At 33.3% G+C, this 14578-nt stretch overlaps 1 protein-coding gene across 1 annotated transcript in view; it reads right to left on the reverse strand.

Moving 5' to 3' along the window:
- Positions 1 to 14445, reverse strand: part of LOC149803509 (AP-4 complex accessory subunit Tepsin-like) — a 45442-nt gene extending 30997 nt beyond the window's left edge. The window contains exons 1-4 of the mRNA XM_089953247.1: positions 14371 to 14445; positions 7429 to 7501; positions 4922 to 5013; positions 2664 to 2757 (exon numbers count right to left, since the gene is read on the reverse strand). Of these exons, the coding sequence (XP_089809373.1) occupies positions 2664 to 2757; positions 4922 to 5013; positions 7429 to 7501; positions 14371 to 14412 (301 nt within the window). The 5' untranslated portion in view covers positions 14413 to 14445. The remainder of the gene's footprint in view (positions 1 to 2663; positions 2758 to 4921; positions 5014 to 7428; positions 7502 to 14370) is intronic.
- Between the last annotated feature and the right edge of the window lie 133 nt (positions 14446 to 14578).

A 14578-nucleotide genomic window follows, 5' to 3' on the forward strand; every position in this document is an offset into this window, starting at 1 on the left:
AGGTCATTTATTTGTATTTTCATTATTAAGTCCATGAGTTTTATGTTAATTGATCCAATTTTTGGATCATATACACACAAAAATCAATCAATTTCAATCAAAATTAATTGCTCATTTAAGTCGTTCATTATTAAACACTGTATTTGTATCACTATCAAAAGTGTTCTGTTATAAATCCGAAATCCCACGAAGTTATTTTGTTACAGCCAATAACTGTGTCACTGCCTCTTGCACTAGTCACCTCATCTATTACTCCATCAATGCATGTGAACAATGTAGGGCCAGCAATTCTACAGCTAGTTAATCTTCAGTCTCAAGCAGGTCCAATGTAATGGTTGCCATCTGCATTTTTTTACATCACCTACCAAGAAGTTGGATGTAATGGACATCATGACATAACCCACTACATGCCAACCATAATTTTTGCTAATATAAGTGGCAAAAAAAGAGCAATCTGAGCATAAAAAGCATAATCTATATATTACTAACATCAGCACCTCAACATTGTTCTAATACATCGTTGAGGTTACAACATCGCAGATAATATAGTACATTACATAATTATAGTACACTGTATGAAAAATGTAATTTATTTTTGCTACTAATCTGGATCTGCAGGTCAAAAAACTTGGCAAAAATGGGCAAATTACATGTGGATTAGAACCAGAATACAAACACAAAACATGCTGAAAAATTATTTATATTCAACACTCACTTTAACTAGTCTGCATGTCTATAACATTTGCTGAATGCTTGTGAAGTCCACAAATTCTGTCCTCAGTCTGATTGCTGTATTATATCACTCTCCTATTCTAATTCATTATCAGTACAATGAATCTATGAGACAAAGTTTCAAATTAAAGAAACCAGTCTGTTTTCTTGGAAATGGGTAATGTAGTTGCTACAAACAGAAAACTAGGAAAGTAACTATACGATGGGCAAATAATTTATGATGCTATTCCTACACAGCAGTCTTTCTTTTTGGAATATTCTCAGATTTTTAGGATGAGTGGAATTAAAGAGATGATAATATAAATCACAAACACAACTATGTATTGCTTTATTTTAATTTTATTTTTTAACTTATTGAGTGTAAGAAGTAATTGGGTGAAAAATCTTAATGATTATGATAAAACTGTAATGGCTGGCATGTACATGTATACCACTACCCTGGTCAGCGATGATGTTTGACGGTGCAGAATTAGCATGTTGCATTCCATTGTTCATGACTCATAAAGTATTTTGCTTTTAAAACACTTTCTCAGTACTGTGGATCAGATTCCTTCCAAGTGCTATGTACAAACACTGCAGGCTGCACTTCAAGAACACTTGGGTACATGCTAGTCATGTCTCAAATGGCTTTAAATAATTTGTATTTAATACATTTTGTCATCATTGTCTGTCACTTTCTGAACAGACAAAAATGACCAAATCAAACTGGAAAATATTAAGTGTTCACACATGGAAAAATCAATGCTTGTTACTATAAGTGAGAAAATAAAGCATGTGTAAAAAAAAAAAATCAACAATGGGCACCAATACTACCATGTTGTAACACAAGATCAGAAGTTAAAAACAAGTACTCAATTATTAAAAAATGTGAAAAAGATAATGATTATCTTCATTACTATACCGACTGATGATGATGATCATAAACCCTCATGATATTTACTGGAGTATAAGAGGCACAGAACATGATGATGATTGTATCCACTGAAAAGAAAAGCTGAGTAAGCAACCGTAGCAATCTTGCAGTGTTCCTTGCTATATAGACAGGAAAGACATCTTTTGGCTTTTCATGATTGGTGGATTCAGGAGGTAATGGAGATTCTTTCCTAACATTATGTATTCTGGGAATATAATGAAAGGAGAAGTATGACCTCTAGAGAGTTCACAAGCTCAGCTCTGCCATCACAAGCAAGATCACCTCATCAACATGTCACTCATAACTCAATTCTTCCATCTCACTGCTTCTATAATGAATTCCATCAAAATCTGCTCAGAAATATGGTTACTAGAGAGTTCACAAGCTGAACTAAACAAATGCAAGATCAACTCATTAATAAGCATGGATAGCAATTATAACAACTCTGAGATCTTAATGCACGCAAAGTCTGATCGAAATCTGATTAGAAATGAAATCTCTTGAGTTTTCACAAGCAAGTGTTATGAATGGGTGATAGATACAAGATGTACCATAAGCTCACTTAGCCTTTTGCTAGGTGGATAAAACAATCAAAATGATCTATTACACAATTGAAAAAAATCTGGATGGGGAATTCCCCAGTCCATTTGAAAAAAGGGGGAAATATCTATATATAGAAGGGATTCAATGAAGAAATAATTGTATGGCTTGCCAATATAATGCATGATTTTCCCCACTCAGTTATTGTTTGGAATAGTGTTTATTAAATTAGCATGAATCCTGTAATCACACATTTTAGCATACATCCTAATTCAATTTTTGTACAATGCATAGGACAGAAAGACCAAGCACATCATAACTTGAACATGATCCACTCTAATATTCTGCAACACTTGCGTGGTCCCAGTGTATGGCCGTTTCTTGATTGCAACCTCAAAAATCAAACAACTAAAAAAATCAAATAGAACATTTTACACTAGGCTTTCAAACTTCAAACTACTGTAGTCATGTTCTTTACTTGTTGCCTCCTTGATACCAAAGGACTGTTTCAGGAGACCCAACCTGAAGTTTTGATGGCCATTCTCTACCAGAACCTTCATCAGTTTCAGAACCTAAAAGTATAGCCAAAATTCAACATTTATATTTCAGACTCTTTTAACACAGGGACCTGGGTAATTAATGTGTAGAATACAGGGGTGGAAATGTTCTAAAAATGCTTAGTTGCCCACAGGGCAACCAGCCTGGGAAACTGCTTGCTCAACAAAAACCATCTCGCTGCCACAAATTCACCATATCTTTCCACCCTTGGAATATTAGTATACATTTTGAATATCTGATGGCTAATGCAATATGAAAAATATTAAAGGATGGAGTGAAATAATCTGCATTGTATCAAATGGCCATACGATCCTATGCACTTAAGTTTGGACATGCAATTAACATATTTTATGATAAAGATTTGCAAAATTTCCCTGGCTCTTTAAGTCATTATTCTCTGGAAACTCAAGAGAAACAAAAGTGAACACAAACAAAAGGCAGAAATAAGTTAATAATGAGGAGCAATTTACTATATTATAATGAAATAAGAGGCCTGATATCACTCACATGGCTTACATAATTTAATAGCTAACCATTTCACAAAGCAGGCTTATATAGTATTGTAAGAAGAAAAAAAAACCTAAGTAAACTATCTCCCAAACTTTATACCATTTTGATTTTACCATTTCTGGTAACAATTCCTTATTAAGATAAAGGCAAAATTTACATACACAGCTTCTTGCTCATAATTAAAGTCAACCATGAGGACAATAAACCGACAGATCAAAAAATGAATTCAAGAGTGGAAACAAGCTCAGCTAATCTGATGGAAGATAATCTCAATAGTAAACATTAATCTTACTTATCTTTCAAGATGTTGATAATATAGCCCCATATTCCAATTTTTATCAAAACCAGATCAGTATTATAACTTCCAGAGAAGCAATAAGCTCAGCCAATCATAAGTATGATCAATTTATAAATATGCATGAATCTTGCTCATTACTGACACAATCAAGGATCTAATATGGCTTCCCAAGTGGCAACAAGCTTAGCCAACTACATTTAAGATGAACTCATAAATACATGTGCATCTCACTCATTATCAAACCCTAACATGATCTTGATGATGTAAGCCTATACATTCCAAGTCTGATCACAAATATGGCCTCCATTGTAAAAGCTCAGCCAATCGGATGTATGGTCATGTCATTAATATGTGTGGATCTCGCTTATTATCGAACTAGTTGAGATCTTGATTATAGGAGTATATATTCCAAGTTTCATCAAATCTGCCTTCTAGAATGGTAACAAGATCAGCCATTCTAATGCATGAATCATAAATATGCACTGATCTTGCTCATTATCAAAACCACCTAAGAGTTTGATGAAATAAGCTTGTAGGTTTGACTGAAGTAAGATCAGAAATATGTCTTCCAAAGCAGTTACAAACTCAGCTAATCGTTCACAAGACCACCTCATTAGCATGCACATATATCACTCATTAGTGAACTTGTCTGAGATCATAATATAGGTGTACATTCCAAGTTTGATCAAAGTTGGTGCAGAAATATGGCATCCAGAGTGACAACAAGCTCATCTAATTAGATGCCAGATAACCTCATTAACATTCATGAATATTGCTCAGTATTAAACCCATCCAAAATCTTGATATTTTACACATCAAATCGAAATTGGACAAAAATATGCACACATGTGACAGAACCAGGATATGAAATCAGTAAATTTAAAAATTCTGATCAGCAGATTGGCTTTTAAACTTGTAGATTTTTTACTCAACATATATTTACCATGTTGTAAGAGGATTGAAAGCAAAACAAGCGCATTTTTTATCACAATTTGTATCTTCACACTTCTGATTCAAAAATATTTGCCAAAATAGGCATTCTCAACTTTTCTCTTCCAGTGAGACGTATGGACCTGAGTGACAACATCTGTTTCTTTGTATGTTGGAAAGAACATTTCTGTGCAATCTCTGTATTTGATTTCCAAGAGGAACCATTTTCATTTGGGCCAAACTAGACCTTGGGATAAAAGTGTTTGAAAAGTTTCATGGCAATCCTCTTAGTAGTTTAGCAGAAGCGACAGTAACAAATTTGTGCAAACAGCTGATAGACTAGGGGCAATGAAAGGCCATAATGTAAGCTTTCTACGTCATTTAGCAATAAAAACTGAGATGCAAAAGTGATATTCAATTAACAAATACATTAAGCTTACCTTGAGTTTCACATGAGAAGACTTCTGGTCTAACTGATCATTTAAAAAATCCAGTGTATTCTGACAACATTCATCTGAGTCGTATGTCATATCTGTGAGAAAGAATGTAGACAGTCAAAACGGAATATTTAAATAAATGTCAAACTAATGGTTTCTACAAGCAAAGGTTTTGAGCAGCAGCTACCATTATTATGTATTCAGAAATAAAAACAGCAATTAAGCATGACACTTTCTGCATTACAGCAATGACAGTCTCCCAACACCCCAACTGATTTTGACCAAAGAACAAACAACACATCATTCTTATGCTGCCTTTTCTGTTACCCAACTTTTCATGTTAATAAGGGTATCATCTTCACATTTCAGATGTGATGGCTTGGAGAATAATAAATCAGGGTTCAGTGGTGTATTTACCAAAGCAGACTGATTGGAGTTTACATTTAACTATTTTATCTAATCTTCTGTTTATATGCTGTATTATAACACTGAGACACTAATTTCTATAGTCACACAACTCCCATCCAACTTCTCCTTATGTACTGTAGTATAAACCTTGAGACCGTAATTTCTGTACTCTCACCACTTCCATTCCTATGCAATTTCTCTTCATATACTGTTTTATAACCTTGAGACACTAATTTCTGAAATCCCACCACTTCCATTCTTATGCAATTTCTCTTTATACACCACTTCCTCAATAACTCGCAAACCCACTTATAATGCGGGGTCTGGCATGGCTCCCATTTTTTAAACCAGAAAATACCCTAAAAATTGATCCCTATTTGTTGAACTTGAAGAAAATCGCAATCAAAATTGGTAACGGAAACTTTGATGTATCGCTCGTTTTATCGTCAAAAACAGTAGATAGGACCTGGAAATTTTAATCAACACTATGAAATATCAAATTTAAAAATAGGCCATACAAACTTTTACATTTTCTTTCCAAACGACATTCCTAGTACACTGCAGTTAACGAAGGAAATTTCGATCAATGAAAATGTCACTTAGGCCAAGTGGAGGCAGTACTTTAATAAATAAATACAAATTAAATAATTTTTTATCAATTTAAATTTGTGTTCTAGTTCTATCTTTAAGTTTCTTTTAAGTGTAATCGTCATAAATGCAATGTGTTCTCTTGTAATTAAATGTAAAATGCATCAATCTACCATAACAGCTATGTCCGCAAGCGTTTCTCTGAGAACCTAATTAAGAGCCAACTGTGGTTTGATAACTGACTTCCAGAAGTATTTGTTGTATTGTTGCACTGAATTAAAAGCTGGCCTCCTTTGTATTAACAGTTAATTATGTTTTTTTAATCAAATAAAGGAGGTGGAATAGAAGAAAAGTTAAAAGGTACAAAAATCCTACAAATTTAATATCTAGCAGCCCTGGTCATATGTCGGGTGAACTCACTTCATATTGGATCAATCAAACACTTATAAATATTATTGTGTATGTAACATAAACTACCTTAAATTAACCAACTCTTTCATAACTGTGATCAAAGATAACAAGGGCAGCCAAGCAAAATGAATACTTCATAAAATAAAGAGCTTGTTTTCACAGATACAGACCACTGTGGGCAAGTGAGTTTCAGAGAATTCATGAACTGGCACTTAAAGAGATCCTGAAGGATGATAAGAAGTTTCATTATTACTTCCAATGAAATCATGACATTAATATTTTGTAATAACTGAACAATAAAAAAAATGAGTTTCGACGTAGACGATTATCTCACGAAATAAATGTCGTGCGTTTAAAAACAAAGGAATCTTGTATGGTGGTGTATCAACAGTTAGTCTAGTTCCCTGCTCTATGGACTCAAGATTTGGCAGGATAATATTAAACACCACTACGGGAACCAGACTTATCGAGTAAACAAAAAGCAGTGACGTAATACACAGATTTTTCCGCATACACATAATGGTGGTTGAAACCAGTTGAAATGATCTTTCATATGTTGGACATTTTAAAAATAAATGTTATTTACACAGAATAACGAACAAGTTCATTAGAAAAAGCATGTTATTAAAACTTATTAAACTTATTATCAATGTGATTGTCAAAAGTGGATTCAGTCAATAAATAGCCCAGTTCCCTAATGCTGTTCCCCACCCCCAGTGTTCTTGATGTCAGGGCAATTTTTTTCAATTTTTGGAGGTACCTCTATAACTCACGCCTTGCTTAAAATGCGATCTATGTTTGTAGACCTGTTGTGCGCATGTTATCGAGGGAGAGGTGTACATTGTATTATAACCCTGAGACACTCATTTCTGTACTTCCACCAATCCTACCAGTATGCAATATATCACACTGATCAAACACACTATAAATTTCTCCCTGTAGTGTGAAAGGTGATGGATGAAAATTAACAAGTAAATTAGTTCTCTTTCATTCTGAAATGTGTGCTTAACAATGTGCTCATGGATGATACTGTAAGAATAATTTAAAGTTGAAAAATTCAAAATTTTGATAGTGTGTAAAACATCACCGTGGAGTAGAGATACCATTGATTTCTTTGTATAAATATCCTGGAATTGGCTTGTCATCATCTGAGGTAGCCTTAATTAGGGTGCTTATCTGAAATATATTTTAAAAAATAACATTACTTTAAAACTTGCCAAATGCTTATGAAATAAAAGCTTATAAATTCTGTAAATTGGAAAACTGAAAGTATTGCAGACATACAAATTACAAATATAATTAATACTTCACCAATTTAGTAAGTGACGAGCAAATTGACCAATCAGTAAAAACCGTAACTGTCAATGTGTTTGAAGATCTGAATGTTAGATGCCTACACAAAATATACAAGTGATATTTAAAAAATCTAAAAATGGTAACATCTGCTGAATAATGTGGAACTCACATTGTCCAAATGGATAATGCACAATTACCTGACAAGAACAAAAAAAATGAGGAAACGTGAGCAGATTAAATTACAAAAGTGGTGATAGTTACTCACAGCTTTTCAAATGTTTGTCATAATAATGTGCTTGATACCAGTCTCATGTTTTTCAGTGTCACAAAATGGAAACCAATTTTTGACTAAAATATTATTCTTCACTAATAACTGCATTATCAAAATACATTTGGAGTACATCCACCACCTCACAAATCCACCCCTCTCAAGCTGGAAAGACGTTCATCATTTTCTGGCTTATTTTAGCAACAGAAGTGCTAAAACATTGTTTGCTTGTCAAGATGGAGGCCAGACAAGAATAGTCTCCCACTGGATAGAGGGATTGGTACCAAGTCCCATCAATTCATCAGACCAGTGAGGGAGGCTTTGGGAGTGTGTACACATATTATGATCAGGTAAGCATTATTGAAGAAACATTTCACTACAAAAACTGGTTTCTTCTTCAAATAAATCATCATAATACATTAGGACACTAGGTAAGCAAAGGAGTTACATCCCTTCTTCCAGAGTTGGCCTTGTTTCTAGTCTACAGATGAAGCAACTTCAAGTCATGTGAGATACTGACTAGGGTTAGTACAACATTTATGTTTGGATGTGGTTTGGAAAATAAATTTTACTCCCAAAAAGTAAAATCAGTGGCAGTAACCTGTTGCTTGACAACTCATACCAGGTTATGTGATTAAGAGCCTCCAAGATAAAAGCTGGAAAATGTCATCTCTGATGACCATTTCATGGCTCTGATCATGTTAATTAAGAAGCATTGATGCTCAGATGTCATGCTAGTGGCAACTGCCCTAACCCTGAATGCTGATATTTGCAAGAACTTGATTTGTTATCAGGTTAGTTCTTTATAAACTGAGTGGATAACCCATCACAAAATATTGTCACTTCCTTCTTAAGTGGTAAGAACAATTGAAATCTACCTCTTCTGATTGGCTCAGTTCACTTTAGTTACCACTTCAGGCCCCGTATGGGGTCATGTAGACATCAAAGGCTTGAAGGGTCAAAGGACAGAAGGGATTTAAAGACAAGATACCAATTCCACTTTTGCAGGAGCCTATTCTTGACAATGAAAGCAGGTGCTATAATGAATGAAATGGAACTATTATGGCAGAACTGTTGATAGTTCAGATTGATTGATGAGGCACGCATCTCACTACCATCCTTCCATTGCTAGAAGGACTGGAAAACAGGTTTTGCATTTGAAGTGAGTCACAGAGGCTCTATTTGACATTTCAAAAGGTACCCTATTAAACAACATCTCATAAAAAGGGCCAATGTCTTTAGTCAAGACAAGTCAAAGGTTGCAAGAAGTTCACAGAGGTTTTTTTTCTGACCTATATCATCCATTGATGATGATCAAAATTGTTTACACTGTATAGTGCTGCACTCTATCACTAGCCATTCAAGACATGAACAAAGTAATTTCAATCAAACAAAGTTACTTCTGTCATTTTTAATGCATCTACATGCATCAACATGCACTCGCTTAGGAGTGGCATTCTTTCTTTGAAGTCAGCTACAGAGCCTGTTACTTCAGCTTCCTGCCTCAAGTCAACAACAGTCAAGACAGTGCTTACGCTTACCAGCTATTTTTTAAAGTCACATTTTGACATTTCAAAATGTAAATGATCTGTTGAACAAATATATCATAAAACCACACATCATAAACTAAAATGATGTCTGTGAAAAACAAATTTGGACCAAAAAATGTGTTTGATGTTAAGTTTTCATGTTACATGTATTGTGTAAAACTGATCTCCAGTGTTATAGGAAAAACTAAATATAATTATTTTTTATTTTTACAATTAGAGACCTACCATTTAACTTCAGAAAAAAGTTAAATGGCTTTGATGCACATCTAACCCGAGTTCTTTTTTTTCTAAAATTCTGAAAAAGTGCATTTGTTTCAAGCTACATGCATATCTCATCCCCTCTGTCTCTCAGCCTACAACCACCTCCACTTTGCTCCTAACAACTACTGGTCAATGTCATGCTTTGACGTTTCAATACAAACACTATCAAATGAAAATGTTTCTTGTTGTTGCAAAATTTAACACATTAAAACAAAGATATTAATTTCTGATAATTTTTAAATGCAACAAATTTGTCTACGTGGTTCTGAAGGCTGCTCTCTATTCTTGGATGTTCATGCCATAAATACAGTGATTTTTATAAAAATGGTTACTCTCTTTGTCAATTTTTGCACGAATCTATCATCAAGTACCAACCAAGAAGTGACAGCTTGCTTGGAAGTCAGCTGCTACACTTGTTAACAATGGCCAGTCAAGAAAGTGTTGAGCTTCAGTGTTATTTTTTTATCACCAATTGTTTCGAAAGAAACATTACTGTAACTTTTGAATGAAATTGATTTGTGTTGTTTGTGGAAAAAGCAAATTTTATAGTGGTAATATGGGCTAAGAAATACAATGTGGTATTTTTGTGTAAAATTGTTTTCTAATAGCATATAAAACCATGTAAACATCTAATTCTCCCCATTAATCATTCAATGCAGCATATTATATAATAAACTTCTATCAGAGCAGCACAAAGCTACATGTTTGTGTAAGCTGTATTACACAATGAGCTATTTTATTTAAAAAAGGCATCTTCTTTGTAGTAAAATATATTTATTACATACAAGCACAAGAGAGATATTATGCATTTTGGCTGAATTGCAAAAGATGATAATAATATGATGGATGTATAGGAGAAATTAACTGCTACTGCAATATGGGGAAAAAAGTTTCTTTTCTCCCACCCTTTTATTGTTCCTGTTTACATGTATGTTTGTTCCTGTGTACATGTATATCTTTTAGACAGTTAATCTTCGTTCAATCAGTGTTGCATTTAATTGTACTAGTCCAAAATTTGTCAATGTAACTTTAAGCTTAGTTTTGGTTTCCAAAGATTCTGTGCCATTTGCATGATTATGGACATAATTTCATTAATTTTACACTGTTGCTGTAATTGATAAATCCGGTATAAAATATTCATTTGGATCTATGTTCTTTGGCAACAAAATATTTTATTTGTATTTATGTCAACTTCTCATAATTGATAATTGGGTCATAATATAACAAATTAGTAGCTAAACTGATAAAAAAAACATTTGCTTAACATTCGGGTATAGTTTGCAGTATTTGACTTGTGGAATGAAAGAATGTACTGTAAAAATAAATTCCATCTTGTTGCTGTGTACATGTTAATCTTGTACATACAACTTATCTCACACCGAAAATATTTAAGTGCTTACACTTTTTCATCACTTTCATCCATCCAACGAGTACATGTAAACTCATCAGATGAAGAAACCAGCAATCCTAAGTATATTTGTTAAGCTGTTGGTTACAGAGTGCATCAAAGAGTCTGTGTAAAAACATAAGGATGACAGTCTAGTTCCAGAGAAAATGTGTTGCATGGTCATGTATATTTCAGTCTCAAATACTAAACAGACTGGACTAGCAGAAGTTGTATATTGGTGTATATTTCATTGTGTATATGCATGTTAAGCAAACAATTTAAAAGTGACTGAGAATGAAACAATAACTTGCAGCATTTCTCATTTTGTTATTTTAATAGTGGAGTGAAACTTGCTAATACTTTACATAATTTATTTTTACATGTTAAAAAAACACAACCACCCCTCTATCTCATTAAAATTACCATAACTTTGAACCAAAATATTCTCAGCATTCTTTGCTTGGAAATTTATCTTTAGCTCTTACAATACATATATGTGAATGCATTTTAGTGGGTGAATCTTGGAATACTAAACAGTATTATGTACAACTAAAAAGAGCATTCTGTGCTGCGTACTTCAGCTGAGCTGACAGGCAGGTTTAACATTATGCAGTATATTACTTAATTATATTGCTGCTATTTTTTAATTGGGGTAATAAAACTTAATCTGTCCACTATGAGCCATGACAAGGTCAATCCATGATGACCACTATATCCAGTCTATGATGGAAACAGTGTGAAAGGTCCAAAGTGGGAACATGGATTTTCCCTAAAATGCAATGCATGTACACTGTACACGTTTATTCACACTCTAAAACTGCAAAATGTTTCCCTGTAATCAATCCATTAATAAGCATCAGCCAGGTAATATTTGAATGCATATGGCAAAGGGGTTGGTGGGTGGACTGGTACAATACTGCATTTTAAAGGTTCCCCCAAGGGTTTGGGACCACCCCATACCACTTTCAGTGCTCCAGTTTAGTGGTCTGTGGCCTGAGGTATTGACAAAATAGTGGTTCAGTTTTGACAGCCCCAGCCTCCTGGTGGTGGGGGAGATTTTCAATTCTTATCTTTTGCAACTATATATGTTACCTGTTAATAATTTTGTGCACAGATATCTGGCCAAAGATTTGTTGTAAAATATTAATATTTTTAATGAACATATAATGAATAAGGTCTTCTACATAGATGACTTCAAAATTCTGGAAATTTGTGTACAAAACCCCATAATATTCTGAAATTAACAAGGCCATAACAACTTAAGCTTTGACCAAATAAGATACAAAGTACCAAAGTAAATTAGATGCTAGTACTTTCTTTTTGAACTAAGTTGTCATGATTTGAAACATCTTGTGTGAATCATTAATTACTGAATCAAGAACAAAAATGGGTGTTAAGAAAATGGCTTGAAATTACTATCCTTGCACTGAAAACTATCATCTGCTTTAACCTCATTTCATTTAACTAGAAGCAATGTACATTTTAAAGAGTTAATAGACAATATGCTCCAACTTGGACCAAGAATAAGACCAGTTGGCCCAACTTGAAAGACAATTTGGCCAAACTTAACAAGGCAACTAAGACAATAGTTTCAATGAGTTTTGTTCTTAAAATATAAAAAAACAGATACTCTGTACAGTATATATATAAATATATATATATATATATATATATATATATATATATATATATATATATATATATATATATATGAAAGGAAGTTAACTAAGACAAAATAATTTTGGACAATTTTTAGAATTTGTATATGTTGCAAAACAATGTTTTAGACAAAAACTGAACAAAACTAAACTAGCTTGATAGTCTTCAAATTGTTTTTATTAATACTCTGTAAAACAGAGAAAAAACAAAATAAGCGACATATCCTGAGCATTCTAATTAAATACTCCCACATGACAACATTCTCAATTTAAGTCTTCCTATCAAATTATCAATATTGATTTATGAAACAATAATACTTATATGTACATATAAACATATTTGCACAATATTCTACAGAATGCACATACATTTTCCTAAGATTGGTAACAATATTCATGAGATACTATAACAAATATATTTAATTTAGGCTCCATGTTGTGATACTGCTGCACATTTGACACACTTGATTGGCTTTATAAAATACAGACAATGTATTTGTTACACATTAGTGACAAGAGTAGAGGTGGGACATGTATTCAAATCAATTAGACCATCTATTATTTTATTAATCGGCAACAAGAGTTGAAAAAATGATTTATTTAATTATGACTTTCATGGTCATACTTCAATTAGGCTATGGAAACTATTTTTACATCTTTCTCCTTCAAATTCATTTTTTGAGTATTGTGTCGAGCATAGGCCTAATGAATGTTTATTATTTCTGATTTAGTTCTGGTACACAACTCCTAATTTTGCACATAATTCTTGCTAGCATGGTTTGTCAATTCTGATGTCATTTAAAAATATGAGTTATAGTGTTATGGCTCGAGTCTCTATCTTTTAAGTTCAAACAATGAAATATTTGTGTATCCATCAAACGAACCGCAAAGCATGGAAAAGTAACCTCCAGTTTTATCTCATGCTGGCATTACTTTATAACAAGGCACACAAGATACCATCCCAAGTGAAGATGGTATCTGAAGGCAAACGTGGAAGACACCAAAGTCAGCTGATCAGTGCCATGTGGTGATTTTTTTTTTAAATTTGAAGGAATAATACAGATGTCATCAGTGTCATTAGTCATTCAAACATAAATGTGGAAGCATCTACAAGTTGAGACAACCAGCTAATGCCACAGAAACACACGCTGCCCTTTTATTTACAGAATGTGTAGCTCTAACAACCTCTGTATACAATAGAAAAGAAGAATCCTACATAAGCGAACTTACTTATTTACAGACATGTATGTTTGCATAACAGTTAATTGTTCATTTATAAGAATCGATTTTAATGAAGAAAATATTCCGCATACATTTAAAATATATTTTGTTTTAAATTTGTAAACTTTTTCTGAAACCTATTCTTTTAAACTGTAATTCAACTGAGAATTAAACGGTGTTCTCAAACCAGTGCACACGTTCACGTTCATATTACATGAGAATTGACAGAAGACCAAAAATATGTAAACACCGAAAACAGGTGCCCGACTCAATTTACATTTTTGTCAGCTATTAACATGCCTCTACTAGAAAGACGAGATACTGGAATATCATAAATTAAATTGAGCAACCTTTCAATATAAAGTTTATGTTGTTTTAAGGTATGCAATTTTTTTCTAATGAACCTTGTTTACAAACGAAACTTTGCTCCAAATAGTGGTCGCCATTTTTACATCTTTCTAGCCGAAAATGAACAAGAATTCCGATTATGATAACGGCCAAGCTAAATACACCAACCGGAAAACATCGACGATTTCGAGATGCCAACTTTTTAACAGAAAAATTAGGTAAGGTATCGCAGTGCAGCGCCGCACTTAATGAACTTCTTTGTAA

The sequence above is a fragment of the Sinohyriopsis cumingii genome, chromosome 3, assembly GCF_028554795.1.
Source record: "Sinohyriopsis cumingii isolate HCF-2022 chromosome 3, ASM2855479v2, whole genome shotgun sequence".
NCBI classification, from domain to species: Eukaryota; Metazoa; Mollusca; class Bivalvia; order Unionida; family Unionidae; genus Sinohyriopsis; species Sinohyriopsis cumingii.